The sequence below is a fragment of the Triticum dicoccoides genome, chromosome 6A, assembly GCF_002162155.2.
Source record: "Triticum dicoccoides isolate Atlit2015 ecotype Zavitan chromosome 6A, WEW_v2.0, whole genome shotgun sequence".
Classification (NCBI taxonomy): Eukaryota; Viridiplantae; Streptophyta; class Magnoliopsida; order Poales; family Poaceae; genus Triticum; species Triticum dicoccoides.
In genome coordinates this window covers 174,516,349-174,536,638 of record NC_041390.1, presented here as the reverse complement: position 1 = coordinate 174,536,638, position 20,290 = coordinate 174,516,349, and the positions used below count along the sequence as shown (strand labels likewise).

Sequence of the window (20,290 nt, the reverse complement as noted above, 5' to 3'; positions counted from 1 at the left end):
ATATCCGAGTCACCAAGAACCGTTGGAGAAGCCAGAAACTTGTAGTCACCCAAGGTGATAGTAACATCCGGAACGATGGAGTTAGCATGCATGCGCTTACCGGGAGAGACAACTGCTAATGGACTAGGCAAAACTTGCGAAACCAATTCATGCCTAGATGTAAACGGTCTCGAGATGAAACAATGTGATGCACCGGTGTCAAAAAGAACTTTAGCTGGAATATCATTAACAAGAAGGTTACCCATGATGACATCTGACGAATCCTCTGCCTGAGCTGCATTCATCAAGTTGACCTTGGCGTGCTTGGGGTTATGCTTGACCACAGCTGTACTTGCCGACCTCACAGGAGGAGGAGGAGGAGGAAGACGCCTCTGGTTGAGACACTTGTTGGCATAGTGACCCTTTTGTTGGCACTTGTTGCACGTGACCTTTGAAAGCGGACGGTGATACGGAGCACTCGATCTTGGAGGTTGAGACGAAGTCTTGTTCTGAAAGCCAGGGTTGGGTGGGTGGTAAGATCCACTGCCACCTTTGCTCTTCTGCTGATACGGCTGACGGAACGGAGGAGGAGGAAGCCAATACTTCTGCTGCTTGGCCACTTGAGTAGAGGAAGAAGGAGTAACATCTCTGACTCGCTTCTTGGAAGCATCACACCTCAGTTGAGTGGCCTCTTGCTTCCATGCCATGTTGTAGAACTCATTGTACCTCAAGGGCTCAAAGAGGACAAGAGCGAGCTGGATTTCTTCTCTGAGACCACCCCTGAACTGGTATATCATGCTCTTCTCATCAAGGACGTCCTGCTTGGCAAAACGGGCGAGCTTCTGAAACAACTTGTTGTAGTCATAGACAGACAAAGAGCCTTGCTTCAGGTTGCGGAATTCCTCACCTTGCTTTCAACCACGCTCTGAGGAATATGATGAGCTCTGAAATCTTGACGGAATTCATCCCAAGTGATAACACGTCCACCTCTGGAATCCTTGTACTACTGGAACCATTCTGCAGCTTGATCTTTGAGTTGGAAGGAAGAGAACTTGACAAAGTCCTCAGGCCTGACGTTACTGCACTCGAAATGCTTGCACAGATCCATGAGCCAATCGTCAGCATCGGTTGCCTCAACACAATTGCTGAAAGTCTTTGGCCCATTAGCAAGGAACTGGTTGAGTGTAGCAAAGTGATTCTGATTGTTGCCTTGGTTCCCTTGGTTGCCTTGATTGCGCTCTTGGAGAATTTGCATGATCAACTGTGTGTTTGCATTGGTTGTGGCCATCACAGCTTGCCATGCCTCCGGAGGAGGCGGAGGTGGTGGCGGATCTTGATTCTGATTCTGATTGGTGCTCTTAGCCGGAGCCATCCTGAAGAGGTTGACCACCGTTAGCACATAGACAGATAAAAGAAGCTGAATCCAACGAAAATGAAAATTGCAACATAAAGTCTTCACATCCGAACAAAATGAACGAATGCATTCCTCTTGAAATGGTCACATATCCATAAATTGAGAAGCCACTTAGAATTTAGGTAGAGAAATAAATCAACAAGGTACGGATCAAGAACGAATAATCGGTAAGAAATCCCAATCTCAAACCAACTATCCATGGAAGAAGAACTAGAGCTACTAGAATTCCCACCTATGAAACTCCCGAACCTTTCCGGTTATGCAATCAGGTGTTGGGGATACAGGGGAAGCATAATATCTCACCCAAACTAGCAAATCCTACATCCAGCTGTATCCATCCTTCAACACATAACCGATAAAAACTTCGGAAACCATCTACCTCAACCTTCGAAAAGCATCCGTTATACAAGTTATGGCAATACTCCCGAACTCCCGCCCCAGTACTGGGTGGCGTCGAGGTTATCTCACCAACGAACTGCATAAAAGAGATTTTTGATGTCGGCGTACTAAACTCGGGTATTCCAGAACTGCAACGATAAAATTATGACGACAACACCTCAGAGCTCAACTCCCCGGGACACTTCCACAAAACCCCTGACAGGAGGCACCAAGACAATGTTCTCATCATAAAACCATCGGAACGATTCCAAGATACCCGCGTGATCCTAAAAAAAATTAGTGAAATTTGAGAAGAGAAGAGTCAAAACTCTACGTCAGGATGCCTTACCAGAGCGATGAGGAGACTGGGAAGTAAAAAGAATTCCTAAACTCTCTGATATATAATTCCTAAATTACTCAAAACATTTTTCTAGACACAACTCGGCCGCTAATAACGATCAAGCAATGGGGCTCCTAAGGTCGGGGAAGGCTCTGATTACCAACTTGTAACACCCTCGATGCGACTATATCTCCCATGTGTCGAGGCACGACTTAGAGGCATAATCGCATTGAAGGCATATGTCGCAAATTAGGCAATCTTCACAACATCCCATGTAATATAAATAATAAAGGGGAGATAACATAGTTGTCTTACACTCGCCACGTCAAACAAGGTACAAAAATAACATTACATCATCCAAACACTCATGTCCCGACTACGGCGCCAAAATAAAAGATAACCCAACATGCGACACGGTCCCAATCACCCCCAACTGGCACCACTACTGATCATCAGGAAAGGAAACATAGTATCGTTGAGAGTCCTTGTCGAACTCCCACTTGAGCTCGAGCACGTCACCTAGAGCGGAATCATCAAGCCCTGCATCTGGTGTCATAGTAATCTGTGAGCCACAAGGACTCGGCAATCTCGCACCCTCGTGATCAAGACTATTTAAGCTTATAGGTAAGGCAAGGTAAATATGTGGAGCTGCAGCAAGCGACTAGCAAATATGGTGGCTATCTTGTTCGCAAAAGAGAGCGAGAAGAGGAGGCAAAGCGCGAGCGAGAAACTAGAGAGCAACATGCGCAAGCATTACTCCAACACTGTGTCCACTTCCCGGACTCCGCTGAGAAGAGGCCATCACGGTAACACACTCAGTTGATTCATTTTAATTAAGTTAAGGTTCAAGTTATCTACAACCGGACATTAACAAATTCCCATCTGCCCATAACCGCGGGCATGGTTTTCGAAAGTTCAAATCCCTGCAGGGGAGTCCCAACTTAGCCCATGACAAGCTCTCACGGTCAATGAAGGAATAGACCTCCTCCCGAGACGTTCCGATCAGACTCGGTATCTCGGTTCTTCAAGACACCTCGACAGGTTAAAACTAATCCAGCAACACCGCCTGAATGTGCCGACAAAGCCCGATAGGAGCTGCACATATCTCTTTCTCAAGGCACACTCAGATTGTCCTAGGTACGGGTAGGCCAGCCCAGAGTTTCCCCTGGTGGCCACCGGCAGCTGACAGGTGGACCAACACTCAGAGGAGCACTGGCCCGGGGGGGTTTAAAATAAGATGACCCTCGGGCTCCGAAAACCCAAGGGAAAAAGAGGCTAGGAGGCAAATGGTAAAACCAAGGTTGGGCATGGCTGGAAAAGCTTTAATCAAGGCGAACTATCAAGGGGTTCCCATTATAACCCAACCGCGTAAGGAACACAAAAATCCGGGAACATAACACCGATATGACGGAAACTAGGGCGGCAAGAGTGGAACAAAACACTAGGCGAGAGGCCGAGCCTTCCACCCTTTACCAAGTGTATAGATGCATTAAGATAACAAGATAATATAATGATATCCCAACAAGTAAATAAATGTTCCAACAAGGAACGGTCTCCAATCTTCACCTGCAACTAGCAACGCTATAAGAGGGGCCGAGCAAACCGGTAACATAGCCAATCAACGGTATGCTAGGACAAGGTGGGTTAGAGGTTTGAAATGGCAATTTGGGAGGCTTGAAAGCAAGTGGTAGGCATCGTAGCATTGGCATAGCAAAAGAGCGAGCAATCTAGCATAGCAAAGATAGTAGTGATTTCAAGGGTATGATCATCTTGCCTGCAAAGTGGTCAGAGTTGACTAGATCCTCGAAAGCAAACTCAACGGGCTCCTCGTTAGCGAACTCGTCTCCCGGATCTACCCAAACAAGACAAACAAGCAACAAGGACACAATCAACCACGTGCAAGGATCAAACAATATGATGCAAGGATGATATGCTATGCGGGATGCGATGCAGGATGCATATGCAAGATTTGACAAGGGATGCATGAACCTGGCCTCAACTTGGGAATCCAAGTGTGCCACTGGAAAGATGAGATGAAATTGCTTGAAAACGATATAAAGAACGCCGGAATCAGAGTTACGGTTTGGAAATGGCAAGCAATTCAAATATGACACCGGTCTGCGATTTACAGCAAGTACCCATCTAAATGCAAAGAGATGAACAAGCTACATCACCCAAACATGACAACAAAATATATGGCAGGGATGCATTCATGATGCTTAACAAAAGTCTAGCACTGAGCTACGGCCAATTCATCCATTAACAGGTTCAAACAAGCATGGCAAAAATGCATATGGCAAACAGATTTCAGACTTAGTGAAATTAACACTTGTCTGGAATTTCAGATCAGGTAGCACACTTCAGAGCAACAAAACTACATGCTACAGGACCTGAACATGGCAAAGTAAAGCATGGCATGGAGCTACTCAAAGAGCTTAACAAAAGTCCCTTAGTGACCTTGAGCCAAAAGGGATCAGAAAATACAATTGCAAGCATGTGAACATGGCAAAAACATAATCAATTTTCAGACTTAGTGAAAACTGGAGCATGCTGAAAACAGATATCAAGTAGGCATGTTTACGAGCTCGATGCACTCACTACGGAGCAAGTCATGATAATCTAAGCATACACCCATCAAGAAAACACAAAATGCAAGCTAGACATAGCAAGAACAATAACATAGCATGCACGGATTAACTACAACATCATCGGCAACATTGCTAACAAGTAGACAATCTGCTCAGATTCACGAAGTAGCAAAAATAGAGCTCGATTGACTCAAGCTAGGGTGCTCCATAATTTCAAACAAAGACATGGATGGATAGAGCACTACAAGATCAACAAAACATCCTCACTGATCATCCTCAAAAGAGGCACGGATCGCTAGGAAACAACATGAACATATGGCAACATGAGATAAACAGATCAAGGACTTAGTGGAAATGCTAAGTTCCTGAAATCAGCATTACCAAGTGCCTCACTTTGCAAGCTTGTGCTAGTCACCACGCACATCACAAAAATACATGGGTTGCACCTCTGGAAAGATGGCAAAACCCTTAACAAAACATATGTAGAGCTCATGGGCATATCATGCACACAATAATCATGTCAAAAATGACAAAAATCTAAATGGGGTAGCAGATCTGACAAATATCTCAAGTAGCACTCTTCTAACAGCATTTCGGGCATCAAGATGAACTCAAATGAAAATGACTCAATGGAATGAAATGATGTACTCTCTGAGACGAACATTTTTATATGCTATATGCCCAAAACGGAGCTACGGATGCGGAGTTATAGCACGATGAACAGGAGCATATGGATCTGAGATTTTGAGGACTTAGAAGAAAAAACCACCTCGCGGATTAGGGTTTACTGTTCACCCGCGAGATCCACTGTTCACCCGCGACGAAATCCGAGGTCGCCGGTGAGGATCCCTACTCCGGCGAAGAGGAGGCGCCGCTCCGGCGCGGGGGAAGCCGGAGCCGGCGAGAGGAGGGACGGGACGGCGGCGGCGGCCGTCGGGCACGGCCCCGGCGCGGGTTGGCGGCGGCGGGCGATGCTCCGGTGGGGCGGCGCGGTCGCCGGTGAGGGTGCGGCGGCCGGCGGCGGCTCCGTGCGGTGGCGCGGGGTCGCCGGACGGCGGGAAGAAGAAGGCGGGGCGCGGTATGCGGCTCGGCCCGGGCGGCGGCGGAGGAGGGCCCGCCTTGGGCCTCGCGGGCCGGCGGCGGAGGGAGGCCCCGCGCGGGACAGGTGGCGGCCCCTCATTGGCTGGACGCAGCGGCACGGTGTGTCCGGCCCGGGACGGACATTGTCCGGCACGGCGGATCTAGGATTTTAGGGTTTCGAAGAGGGGATCCGCGAATTGGAGGAGGGGGTCTATTTATAGGCATAGAGGGAGCTACGAGAGTCCAAATGAGGTGCGGTTTTCGCCACGCGATCGTGATCGAACGCTCTAGATGATGGAGAAGGTTTTTGTGGGTTTTGGGCCAAATTGGAGGGGTGTTGGGCTGCAACACACACGAGGCCTTATCGGTCCCTCGGTTAACCGTTGGAGTATCAAACGAAGTCCAAATGGTAAGAAACTTGACAGGCGGTCTACCGGTAGTAAACCAAGGCCGCTTGGCAAGTCTCGGCCCATTCCGGAAATGTTTAATCCCCACACATGAAAGAAAGGTAGAAATGACCACCGGAGGAGAACGAAGCGCCGGAATGCAAAACGGACAACGGGGAAAAAGCTCGAATGCATGAGATGAACACGTATGCAAAAGCAATGCACATGATGACATGATATGAGATGCATAACAACGATAACAACACACAGAGACAAAGACCCGAACCCGAGAAAATAAAATAACTTAAAGCCGGAAACGGCAAGAGTTGGAAAACATATTGGGAAAGTTACATCCGGGGTGTTACACTAGGAGACTGAAATCTTCGGCTACCATCCAAGGGCCGATGTGCAAGTCCCTAACGTCAAGAAGTTCCTGCTTGTACTCCACTTTCTCCGCGTTGCCTTGTGGCCCGTACACACCGGTGAGCCACCATTCGGTCCCCTCGACCGGCTTCGCCAAAGCCATAAGCATGTTCGTAGTCCGGTGAGGGTTGGACACCGCCACCACTGTGACATCCCATACTATCAAGGTCCCACTGCGCGTGCCCACGGCTGGGAGGTAGAAGAAGCTCTTGAGTCTATTACCCAGGCAATGCCTAATGACTTCAGGGGATACAACTTCCAGTTTGGTCTCCTAGAAACACACGATGAACGGGCTCACGCTTGCTATGACTTGGAAGATCACGTTTCGCCTTGCCGGGGAGTTGAGCCCCTTAACATTCCACACCAGCAGCTTGTATGGTTGTGTCGCCATAGAAAAGGCCCACAAACCACCGACCCGGGCGCTCGGTGCCCCGCCTCCACCTCGGCCCCGTTGTCCTGCATCAGCAGGATAGAAGCATCCCAACCAAAAAGGGCCAAAATCGCAGCGATTTGGTCGTCCATCAACGGTCTGGAGAACAACTCCGCGTACATGAGAGTATCTCTAGCTCTAGGGTGTAAACAACACTGTGGAAGCCATCATGCAGGTCTCCTCTATCAACGGCAACACGTAGGTAAGTTCCGAGGGTTCATTCTTCCTCCAAAACCGTTTTCCCTCATGGAACGTAGCCCGTGCCACTGACGTAGTACAGTGCAGGCCAAGAAGGGACATGCACCCGAGGTGAGCAGAGCACGTACGCACGCACGCACCCATCGATGAGCCAGCGCACATACGCACGGCACGGGAAACGTAACGTAACACTCCCTGGGAGGGCGCCGGCCGCCGTCTGCTGGCCTCCCGTGTTTCTCACGTGTTCCGGTCATTTATTATTTATTTACTTATTATTGTTGCCGCAGGGGCCATGAGTCCATGACGCGTGCATATATAGGCCGGTTCGGGATCGCCGTAATAAAGCTGTGGATCTTAGCAGTGTTGCTCACACAAGCTGTGCTCCTTCCGCCGTCCGCCGTCCGCCGTCGAGATGAGCTCCACCCCTGACCCCGATGCTCCCAGCAGGTAACCAGCTCTGTACGTGCCCATGTATTGTGCCTTGTGCGTCTATGATGCGTGATTCGTGACGGGTTCTAGTTAACGTACGCAGGGAGGAGGAGAAGAGGAGGATCGCCTACTCGAGGGAGTCCATGCTCTCTGTTCGTGAGGCCTGCCGCGACAAGCTTCCCGCTGGCATCCACGCATGCAAGAGGGAGGTCGAGGCGGCATCACTCACGTGGGAGTCGGAACCGCGGGGTGGTGAGTACGGCCGGCGTCTCTTCTCCTCCCGGCAGTGCTGTGTTGTAATTTTAGAAACGCTCTTATATTTCTTTGCGAAGGGAGTACATGAGTACATCACTCTTCTTCTGCCTTAGATGGCCGCCTCATTCAAATTGTGTCTTTTTTTTCGAAGAAAATAGTTTGACAGGTTTGTTTTTTATGGAACAGCACGCCTGATTGGCGGTTCATGGAACTGCGCTTTTTTTCTTCATTTTTGGATTATGCGATTCAAACATTCCTCTGATGTAACAGGGTCGGAGCCACCTCGAACGCGTGTCGGAAGCAAATCGAAGAAGATAGACAAGATCTGCACCAGGTTTTTCAGGTTGGCATTCCGCAAGCATACCTGTTATGTTGCCTTTCAATTTTCTCAAAAAAAGAATGTCGTGGCGCTAACAAACCAGTGAACAAAAATTCATATCTACGAAAAAGGATTTCGCTGCAGCAGCTGTATAATTAATTTTTTCTCATGTAATTCCTCGCGGTGGATCCTGTTTTTCTCGCCAACTGCGCAGCGGCGGCGACTGCCCCTTCGGCGAGGACTGCCGTTTCCTCCATCGCGTTCCCAGCGGACACCAGGAACCCGACCAGGCTGTTACCAAGAAGATGAGCAAGCTGGAGCTAGGCGACGACCCGGCTCAACCACGGGCGCCCATGTCTGCCACTGCACCGGCCACCGTCAAGACTCGGCTCTGCAAGAACCACGGCTCGCCGGAGGGGTGTAAGTGGGGGGACAGGTGCCACTTCGCGCACGGCGACCGCGAGCTCGGCAAACCCATGGGACCCGGGAGCAGCTTCAAGACCAGGCTGTGCGTGAGCTTCATCGCCGGTGGGTCGTGCGCCTTCGCCGGCAGGTGCCACTTCGCCCATGGCACGGACGAGCTGCGCAGGCCAGACGCGTCCTGAGGGTCTCAAGATCAAAACGTTTCTCTTCCTCATGGTGTTTGTGATGATCGGCCAGTGAGTATCGTCTGCATACTACTACTTTCGTTCTCAGAAATGCATGAACAGAAGCTCTGCATTCCGTCAAAAAACAGAAGCTCTGCATCTCCTGTCGGTAAACAGACCGATAAGTTTCTTGTCTATCCCTGCCGTGGCCCGATGGTTTTCCAGTTCTGTGGAGGAATGATCTAAAGGCAAAACTAAAAATGGAGTGGAAGAAACCCGCTCATTGTCAAAATTATAGACTATGAATAGGAATATATATTTTTGCAAAACGGAGGCAAGTTTTGTCACGTCAATTAATAATTAAGAAGAAAATTCCCAATTAGTTAACAGAAAATCAAGCAAAAACCAATACAATCAAACCGTAAGCAGACTACTCACAAATGCTGAATAGGAACTTTGGCTCAGCTAGAAGCAAACCTTTTCTTTTTCTCTATCAGCACAAGCATATTACTCTGAGCGACATTATACAAGTCCGATTCCAAGAACATTATTTAAGCCGACTGATCTAAAGAACTACAGTAGCATTTCTATTGAGCTTACATTTCTATTGCCCTCTTTCCTCTCCCGGAGGAATCTCGTCTCAAGGTAAGAACTAGCACAAGCGGTGCTATGGCACACCTTGTTCTACAATGGGTACGTTAATCAGGCAAATACCTCCTACATACAGACACAGCGTAGACCGCGGCACAAGGCATTTCAAGCAGGCATGATCACTACTGATCTATGAATAGACGCTTGCGTTTGGAGCTTCTGTCCTCCTCGGGTGTCTCTGCAACAACCATCTGCTCCTGAAGAACCAAACCCCGGTTCCGGCAAAGTTTCCTTATCGGTGTTCGTTGCGCACACGGCTCCAGCTGTTCTCGCTCTTCAGAAGAGAGGCTGTGCGCGGTCCTGTGCGGCATCAGTTCTTGCCCTTCAGGAACGACTTCTTTCATAAGCTAAAAACAGGTCAAAAGAAAGGAAAGATCAGATTATTTGAGAGATTAAAATCTCCTGTGAATTCTGATACTGTGTGCTTTTATCTTGCCCGCAAAGGGGGGGTGGAGAGAGACAATGAGTCACTGGTTTAGCAAACATAGGAGCCATTTTAGAGGAAGATGCAAATGGAGTCAATAAAATTTCTTCCTAAGTTAGGAGGGTAAAGATGATTTCTGTTGCAAACTAAATAAAGGATGCTAAGCTCATGGATCCAAGACAATAAACTGCATAAATGGCCCATCTAGTCAGGGGGCAGACAGCCCTAGTCATTCAAACAAGGTATACAACCTTATTAGTTTGGAAAGTTAGGATTAGATCCGTATGGACCATGTTATCCATCCTTCTATAAGAGAGGATGTGCACTCAGCTATGATCAACCAACCATGTGCTAGTTCTTATCTCCTGCTGCCTCCTCTAACCCTGTTACCTTGCTCTTCCTTCTTAAGCCTAATCTGATCTACCCTATGATTTAACCTAAGGACCATTACAAAAGCAGCAGCACCATGCGGTCATAGTGGTACTCAAATCAAATAGAAAGCTGTTTTTATTTATTAATTTCTATTAACAGAAGTCAATACAGGTTTTACTGCTCTTGCCTGAATGCACTACAAACAATGAGGTTGATCATCCAGGTCAAATATTGAAATACCGTAAGCGAGCTCTATGATCAGAAACAGTACCTTCCAATCTCTGTAATCATATCTGAAAACAAAATGGCTGTAGGACACTTCTCCTGACGCTATGGCACTAGCAGCAGGTGCATTTCGTGGATCTGCGCAAGGCCAACAGAATTATGTAAGATACACGAGCATCTCTGTGGTACTATTAAAGCACAAATGAAACCATACGAGAAAATTCTTACAGACTATATGGTGCCCATTGTCATCAATGTTTATTGCCACCCTGCCATCTTTAACTAGGAAAGACAATGCAAAAACATTCTCAACCGTTTGGGCAAATGATTGTCTGTTCAAAACAAGGGTCTCCAGCCTCGCACGCTTATTTTTCCTCAGGATATCAAATACAACAGTCACATTCCGGTCAGTGTCTGTCTTTGCTCCCTCAGAAGAATCAGCAAGCTGCACATTAAGAAGATGATATGAATCCACTATTGGAGGTGATCATACATTTCTGACAAAAATAATAATGCTATGGCAGGGAAGAAGTCTAGCTAGCAACCCAGAAGCTCAATAGCGGCTACAGAAGATAGCAAACATATGAATGGTACTGCCTAAGATGTGTCTTTCAAAAAAAAACAGAAGGTGATTGATAACTTTACCCAAATGATAAGTGCCACACGTGTGGCACGAAGTAACACCGCCCTGACGTTTTTTATAACTAAAATTGCCATCCTAAAAAAAACCCAAAAAACTGAAACTTGCCATCCAAACAGAAAGTTGCCATGCTTCACAATTAAAGTTGCCATCCTCAAGTAACTAAACTTGCCATCAAAAAACGTCAGGGCAGAATTGCTTCGTGCCACACATGTGGCACTTATCAGGGTCCTAACTTTAAGCATAGAATTAATTAAGATTTACGCAACAGTGACCAAAGATTGTCCAAACTATGTCGCCCATCAATAACAGAAGGCAAACAGATGGCAAAACAAATCATGGGAGAAATGTACAAATGGGTGTTATTAATCTCTAGTGCTTTATTAATTATGCTAGACAAAAGCATGTGATACCTCTTCAGGACAAGTATTTTCAGTTGGCCTGGCACTTCTTTTTCTACTAACAACTGAAAGCTTCCGCTGCTTTACTTCTGTATCCATGGGTCCAAGCCTGCAAGGATTAAGAGCATGCATGGTTTAAGTCATATACCAAGTAGGCACTGCAAAAAAAATTTGAGAACTAGTAATAAGAAGAAAGGAGCTTAATTACATGGTGCAGCATCCAGGCGCAGCCCTGAAGACATGTGAAGCAGAAAGCCCAACATCAGCCCAGCGCAACGAGACAGGCTCGGAATCAAGGGTTGCTTGCTGCCCAAATTTCTTCAGCAATGCTGTTACGAAATCAGAAGGTGTGATTCCTTCACTTGACTGGGACCTCACGGATTTTACCAGCGTGGTTGTAATATCTAGCAGAGCCTCTGCATCCGCTACTTGCTCCCTGGGTCTCTGCACTGCAGTGTGGACGGACATCTCATTTTGGGGGTTTTATATAGCATAAATATTTCAAAGCTCCAACCAGTAAAACATACTCCCTCCTTTCTAAATATAAGTCTTTTTAGAGATTTCATTATGGACTACATACGAAGCAAAATGAGTGAATCTACACATGATGGTAACCTGATGGGAAAGCCAACCAAACGTGGACACTCTATCAACCTGGATGTTCTTGATCTGCAGCAACTGTCCGCGGAGCAGGCACGTGCCTTGGAAGCCCCATTCACTGAGGAAGAAGTCAAGCGGGTCATTCAGGATATGCCATCCGATAGGGCGCCGGGGCCGGACGGCTTCACAGGCATGTTCTTCAAGGTTTGCTGGGAGATCATCGCTGCAGACTTCATGGCCGTCATGAAGGCACTGTATGAGGGACGGTTCGCGTCTTTTGGAGACCTGAACAGCTCCATTCTCACGTTGCTGCCTAAAAAGAATGATTCCCTGGACGTCAGCGATTTCAGGCCGATTAACCTCATCCATGGTGCAGCGAAGATTTTCGCCAAGGTTTTAGCTGTTCGGCTGGCCCCTCTGTCACCGGCTCTAATATCGCAGGCTCAGAGTGCTTTCGTCAGCAGACGCAACATCCACGAGAACTTCAAATTTGTGCGCAACACTGCTAAGCTGCTACACCGTAAGAAGCTACCATCGGTACTCATGAAAATAGATATTTCTAAAGCCTTCGACACTTTATCTTGGGAATTCCTCCTGGAGGTTTTGAGAAAAAGGGGCTTTGGATCGAAGTGGTGCGCCTGGATCTACGGGCTTCTATCCACGGCCTCCTCCTCCGTACTCATCAATGGTGAGCTCTCGGAGGCCTTCGCTCTCGATCAAGGAGTCCGTCAAGGAGACCCCCTTTCGCCAGCTCTTTTCATCCTGACCATGGACACCATCCATTGCATACTACAGTGGGCAGCACAACAGAAATTACTCTCGGATCTGGGATGTCAAAGCAAGGTGCCTAGGACATCTATATTCGCTGACGATGCAGTTATGTTCTTCAGACCAGTGCCCTCGGACCTGCGGGTTATATCAGAAATCCTAAAGTTATTTGGGGAGGCGTCAGGGCTACGGATCAACCTTCACAAAAGCACGATCACGTGCATCCGCTGTGAGGACGACCTTGCCATGGCAGTTGAGGGACACTTCCAATGCAGACGACAACAATTCCCGATTCAGTACTTGGGCTTGCCACTGTCTATCTTCAGGCTTAGGCGCCATGATCTGATGCCCCTAATCGACAAGTTCTCCGGAAAACTCAAAGGGTGGAAGCCGAAGATGCTAGCCACGGCGGGCCGCCTCTCCCTTACACGATCGGTGCTGATGGCGCTGCCGATCCATTTTATGGCTGTGCTACCACTCCCGATGTGGGCCATTAAAATCATCAACAGAAAATGCAGAGGGTTCGTTTGGAAAGGAGAAGAGCAGGTTAGTGGGGGGCACTGCCTCATGCCTTGGGCAAGGGTTTGCATGCCAAGGGAATTTGGAGGACTAGGGATCATTAACCTTAAGTGCTTTGGGATGGCCCTGCGCTGCAAATGGTCGTGGCTGAGGAGGGACTTGGAAGAGCGGCCGTGGCATTGGCTTCCGGACAGCACGGAAAAGGAAGTGCAGGCCATTTTTGATGCTGCTTGTCGTATGACTTTGGGGGATGGAGCGAGGGCCAAGTTTTGGACCGACAATTGGCTTCCAAACAGATGCTCAATCGCGACCATGGCGCCGGCCCTCTACTATTTTGTCAGGGACAAGGGCAGATCGGTCAGAGAGGCTCTCCACAACAGATCTTGGATCAGGGACATCACTGGAGGGATCTCCCTCGTTGCCATAGCACAATACCTTCAAGTCTGGGACTTGGTTCAGGAAACAGCCCTGGCTCCGGACTCCCAGGATCGCCTTGTATGGAAGCTCACTTCAGATGGCCAGTTCTCCGTCCAGAGTGCATATCAACTCTTCTTCATGGGCAACACCCGGTTTGCCTGCTCCAGACCAATATGGAAATCCAAGGCACCTCCAAGATGCAAGTTCTTTATGTGGTTGGCGGTCCACCGGAAGTGTCTCACGGCAGACAATCTTGAGCGAAGGGGCTGGCCATCCAACGGCATATGCCCCCTTTGTGTGCAGGAGCCGGAAAACTGCTCACATTTATTTGTAAATTGCAGATTTACACAGCAGCTCTGGCGGAGCTTCAGGACATGGACGGGGGCTGATTTCCAGGTACCCAGCGAGCAGTTTGGCACGACGGAAGACTGGTGGCTGAAGGCGAGGGTGGCGATCCCGAAACCGTCACGGAGGAATTTCGACACGATCGCTATCCTGATACACTGGAGGATATGGAAGGAGAGAAACGCAAGAATTTTTGATAATGTCGCCAACACCGTAGACAGGGTGCTGGAGTTGATTAAGGAAGACATTAGAATGTGGCGGGCTGCAGGTTGCATCTGCGACCTGCCGGCGAACGCCTAATTTTGTGTTGGGACCCAGCTCTAGTCCGCCTAGACTGCTACCCGGCTGTACTATGTACTTCTCTTCCTATCTAATATAATTCGGCCACTGGCCCTTCGAGTGAATCTACACATTAAAGTATGTCTATATACATCCGTATGTAGTTTGTAGTGGAAGCGCTAAAAAGACTTATATTTAGGAACGGAGGGAGTAGAAAATAGTAGACATTTTATTTTAAGTAAGGGCTTGTTCCAGTAGGAGAGGGGGATTTGGATTTTACCTATAGAAATCCTTCGGATTCTGTCTAACCTTAAAAAAAGACCAAAATCCCTCATCAACACACATTTAGCAAACATTTTGACATGCCACAGTGAGCTCAAGGCATGCCAATACTCGCCCCACGTTTGTCTAGAAATGCAATCTTGCAGACAAACAGCCATGCATTGAGTGACAAGATCAAAATGTGTCCCACATGAACATGCAAGAACAACCTGCAGTTTATTTATGATGCATGCTACTATAGACAGCTCCATTATACTGTATGACGCGGAAATACATAATACTTCAGAAAGCTCCAAAATAAAACAAGGCAGAACTACGAACATGATGTGAAAGTAAGCTTATGATCATGCTGCACATTCTACAAGATGCGCCAAAGCTACATGAACACAAGTTCACATCATTTGCTCAATGGTTTACTTCTAGTGATGTCCCCTGGACATATTGGTTTTTAGACCAGTTTGCTTCTACTAGTAATTTAAGTCCGTCTGAATCCGTTATTAAAAGATAAATACACGGTCCATTTCACACTTGGAGATTATTACAACTTGTGATTGTACATTGTGGTGACTTAGACAGACTGATAGACCCGGTCGAAAGGGCCGGGGTTCTTTTTATGTCATGGCTATAGTCCCCAGTTCACCCATCTGAGAGAGGAAAAACAAGCGCGGGTCGCAAGATCAATATAGTATGATTATTCGTGGTCTTACCTTGCTCGTGCAAGCTCTCCACCTGCGTGATGATGGAGGCGAACTTGTCGGAGTCCTCCTTCGCCATGTCATCCCTCTCCTCTGCGCCACACACAAGCGCACACAAAAACAACTCAGAATCGCACCACGCCAAACCCCCGAAACGGAGCCGCACAAAAGGAACCCGAACAGGAGGGGCGTACCGTTGATGAGGGTCTTCATGGCGTGGTACTGGGACCGGAGCATCCGGCGCTCCGCCAGCCCCTGCTGCTGCTGCCGCCTGCCGCCGCCGGCGGCCTCGCCGCGGCCCTCTGCCCCGGACCCCTCCGCCGCCGCCGCCGCCGCCATGGGGAAACTGACCTAACCCTAGGCCCCAAATCGATCCCAACCCTAGCTAGCGCTGCGGGGCTGAGAGCGACGGGTGAAGGGAAGTGAAGGGCGGGTGGGGGAATGGAAAATTTCGCCGAAAATTTGGAGACGGGGAGGGAATAAGAAGCAGAGGCGGGGGATTTGAAAGCTCCGCCTCCGCGGTCGCGGGTGGTGTGCGGTGCGCACGAAGTTTTTGATTTTGCGGCCGCCGGTTCAGTCCCGACCCCGCGGCGTGTAAAAATTCCCAGCCAGCGGCTAGGAGCGCGGGTTGAATGGGCCCACCCGGCAGTGACGGGGCGAGACGGTGAGAGGCCGTGGAGGTGCGGAAGATCTTTTTCTTTTGAGACACTACTAAGCTTGGTTGCACGTACGGCATCCGCCTTCTGAACCATACGATCTGCACGCCCTACCCATTCGATGGAAGTCAACGTAACATGACTACTCTTTTCTTTCTTCTCATCGCAGAACGCCGCACGCACATCCTCGCCTGCGTAGCAAACTTAGGTGGCATCGCACGCAGAACGCCGGCAACAACTCTGGCACACTCACGGTACCGGCTCATAGCATGGTGGCGCCGTTGCAGCACCGGCTCGAAGCACGGCGCAAGCCGTCGCAGCATCGCCGGAGCAGCCCGAGCCGTCGTCGCAGCACCGCCGGAGCAGCTCGAGCCACCGTCACAGTATCAGTCGCAGCAGTTGAGCCGCCGTCGCAGCAACATCGCCGCAGCCGAGATGTCGTCTCAGCACGGCGGAGCCGTCACAACATCTACGTGCGGCACACCGACATCCCCGGCTCCTCGCCACACCACCTCCAGCGATGCCACCCATCGCAACACTGCTTGTAGCAGCTCCAACGACCTCACAAGTGGTTGCAGCATAACCGGTAGCCCCCCGTGACGACGGGCACCTCTTGCGGATCGGTGACCCCTACAAGCATTGCCGGCCGGCGCCAAATCACAGCAGCGGCTCGCAGCAACGCCAGTGTTGTAGCAACTCCGATGGACTCGGAGCAATCCCCGCCGCAGACTTTCGCAGCATCATTGCCGTCGAGCGTCGAAGCACCTCGTCCGCCGTCACAGCAGCGGGCGCCCCGTCTCACAGCGGCGGAGCTCTCTTCTCGGGTTCACTTGGGGGGAAGGTGGTACTAGTTGCGTAGCAGAGCTTGCAAGAGGCGGATCCATGGTAGCGTGCTGCAAAGCTTGGGGAAACCCCTCGCCAGCGAGAGATATAATCAGCGGTGAAGAGAGCTCGAGAAAGGAAAGGATGGGAGAAAGAAGATAAGGATAAGGATGGTTTGCACTGGCCCATGAGACAAGTGGCGTAAGAAGCAGGCGGCTGCGCGCAACGTTATTTACATCCGGATGGAGCGAAGAAGTTTCCTATTATTATCAAAGTTTTTAAAAATAGGTAATCAAAGTTTTAAATAGTCGGCTATATCATCGATATAGTCCCGTTATAGCGGTTTGAGCAGGATGACATTCATACACATATACTAAAGTTATTAAATAGTTGATTATAGCCTTGGTGTGGCTAATTTTAAAAACCATTGCTATTTGGCGTAGCCCGCTATTTAAAATTATAATAATTATGTGAAAAATCGTAGGTCACCGTCGAATAAAAACATATTAGTAAAATAAAGAAAAATTTAATAAAATGCAATTAACATATTTGTTATCACTTTGTATCAATCACTAGTAGACCGACTATGTTTAAGAGATATTAAAAAAACTATCCTGGTTCTCTTGATCAAAGCCTGGCGAAGCTAGGCCAGGTAGGCTATGTTGGTCTTTTTTTAGGATGCAGATAACTGTCACACGTGTGGTATATTTGACATGCGCCCACACACCGTGTGTGATGTGAGCAAGAGGCAGTCCACACGGGCTGTGTGTGGGCAGATATTAGAATTGTTCACACGTGTGGGCGCGGCTACTTCGTGCCACACACCCAACAAGTACTACGTATCTCCACCTCGCGTGTGTGTCACGAAGCAAAAATGCTCACACATCCTGGCGCAGCTACGTTAGGTACCCTGCGGGATGACAATTTAGTTGCCATCCTGGTATGCAAATGTAGTTATCCGGGATGGCAAGTGTAGTTGCAAAAGCATGGCAATTCTATCTGTTTTGGTTAACTATAGTTGCCATGTCTAATTTCTAATAGTTGCCGCGTGTAATCAAACTGTAGTTGCCGTGTGTGATTAACTATTTGTCACATATAGTCAAACAGTAGTTGCATGTGTGTGTGTTTACCTAGTTACCATGTGTGGCCCAACCATAGTTGCCATGTATTGTTAATCACAGTTGTCATGTGTGTTTATATGGTTGCCACGTACGTGCAACTGCAGTTGTCGTCTAGTAAAGAATCACAGTTGCCATGTGTGTTTTACCTAGTTGTCGCGTTCGCGTAACTGCAGTTGTCATCCACAACGTAGGAGTGTCATGTGGGCGAAAAGCAGTTCGCCCACACGCGCATGGACTAGGTGGTGGCTGTGTGGACAAAAACTAGTTCGTCCACACAGCGCAGCTGGCAAACAACATGGTGCGGGCGTGTGGGCAAATTCTCCAACGCCCACACACCAGCCCCGTCCTACGTGGCACACCAAATCCACATTTTCGTATCAAGATTAATGCAAAAGACAGTGAACAACGATTCAAGCGCGTTGGCGTATTGGGAAACGCCCACACGTGTGGGCGTTAGTGTTTCCATTTTTTTATCGCTTCCTAGGCTGAGTCGACGGGAAACGAACAGTTATTTAGGATGCAAAAGGATTTTAATCTGAGGTGAAAAATAAGTTATTGAAAGATGCTCAAAAGCAATTAGATTTAGGCACCAGTTTCCTCTCATATTTTTTAGCGTCTAGTTGGGAAACTTCGCCAAGAGCTTTCAGGACTTACTTTTCTTCGGATGAGAAAAAAGAAAAACTGTGGAATGGACAAAGTACAAATGAACCTCAGGTGCTTACAAATTAATGTGTTTTTTTAAAACAAAACATAACATTAGCTATTGATCATAATTTGGTAAGAAGCAAACAGGCTGCTTTATTTACAATCTTCCAAAAAATGGCATCTTTTTCCTCGGAGAAAGGAAGGAAAGCCTGGACTTGTTACTTTTCCTGCTCTAAAATAATCGATGAACTTGACTGACCAAGAACACACATTTTGACATAAATGATAGTATGTACATAAAAATTTCAACAAAACAACAGGTAGCAACTCAAAAAGATTCACATGTTTCTTCATGCACTTTCTCTTGAACTCACGCATGTCTTCTCTTTTTATACCATCAGTGCTCCGAGGAACTTAAGCCTTCGGATTGAGGCCTAGGCAGACGTATGTGCACAACCTAAATGACAGAACAACAGGCCTAGAGATGCAGACAAGCTCACGGCGATGGTCATGTAGTAAATTAGAGTCTTGAAGTATGTCATGGCTCTTCTGTGGACATGCACGTCCCGAGCGCAAGCAGCGCAATGCAGACGAGCAAAGCACCGGCGACACTCATCATCTTGTTCTACCCGTCATTGCTCTCACGGAACGACAACCCGCAGAGCACTGGTGGAAGTGGCCCGACGTTCATCACCCAAGAAGATCTGAAAGGCTTTACTTGGCACAAACACTAATTAAAACACAAAAGACACAATCATAACAGTAGCATAATTGTGCTAATCTCAAGAACAGAAAGCAAAAAGCAAAAATAAATTTTATTAATTGGGTTGCCTCCCAACGAGCGCTATGTTGAAAATATGCCCTAGAGGCAATAATAAATTAGTTATTATTATATTTCCTTGTTCATGATAATCGTTTATTATCCATGCTATAATTGTATTGATAGGAAACTCAGATACATGTGTGGATACATAGACAACACCATGTCCCTAGTAAGCCTCTAGTTGACTAGCTCGTTGATCAATAGATGGTTACGGTTTCCTGACCATGGACATTGGATGTCATTGATAACGGGATCACATCATTAGGAGAATGATGTGATGGACAAGACCCAATCCTAAGCCTAGCACAAAGATCGTGTAGTTCGTATGCTAAAGCTTTTCTAATATCAAGTATCATTTCCTTAGACCATGAGATTGTGCAACTCCCGGATACCGTAAGAGTGCTTTGGGTGTGCCAAACGTCACAACGTAACTGGGTGGCTATAAAGGTACACTACGGGTATCTCCGAAAGTGTCTGTTGGGTTGGCACGAATCGAGACTGGGATTTGTCACTCCATGTAAACGGAGAGGTATCTCTGGGCCCACTCGGTAGGACATCATCATAATGTGCACAATGTGATCAAGGAGTTGATCATGGGATGATGTGTTACGGAACGACTAAAGAGACTTGCCGGTAACGAGATTGAACAAGGTATCGGGATACCGACGATCGAATCTCGGGCAAGTATCGTACCGATAGACAAAGGGAATTGTATACGGGATTGATTAAGTCCTTGACATCGTGGTTCATCCGATGAGATCATCGTGGAACATGTGGGAGCCAACATGGGTATCCAGAT

At 48.1% G+C, this 20,290-nt stretch overlaps 1 protein-coding gene across 1 annotated transcript; it reads right to left on the bottom strand.

Annotated features, from left to right (window-relative positions):
• Positions 1-9,250: 9,250 nt before the first annotated feature.
• Positions 9,251-17,100, bottom strand: LOC119316481 (non-structural maintenance of chromosomes element 4 homolog A-like). The gene is made up of 7 exons (XM_037590805.1): positions 15,619-17,100; positions 15,437-15,517; positions 11,728-11,968; positions 11,532-11,628; positions 10,707-10,923; positions 10,525-10,616; positions 9,251-9,804 (listed from the first exon to the last, which is right to left on the bottom strand). The coding sequence occupies exons 1-7, from the start codon at positions 15,761-15,763 to the stop codon at positions 9,580-9,582; spliced, it is 1,098 nt and encodes a 365-aa protein (XP_037446702.1). The 5' UTR covers positions 15,764-17,100; the 3' UTR covers positions 9,251-9,579.
• Positions 17,101-20,290: the final 3,190 nt, after the last annotated feature.

Coding starts and splice junctions, on each gene's coding strand:
- LOC119316481 (XM_037590805.1), bottom strand. CDS start 15,763: ATGGCGGCGGCGGCGGCGGCGGAGGGGTCCGGGGCAGAGGGCCGCGGC. Junction 15,518..15,618: donor CATGAAGACCCTCATCAACG/GTACGCCCCTCC, acceptor TGTGTGGCGCAG/AGGAGAGGGATGACATGGCG. Junction 11,969..15,436: donor GGAGAGCTTGCACGAGCAAG/GTAAGACCACGA, acceptor TCCACACTGCAG/TGCAGAGACCCAGGGAGCAA.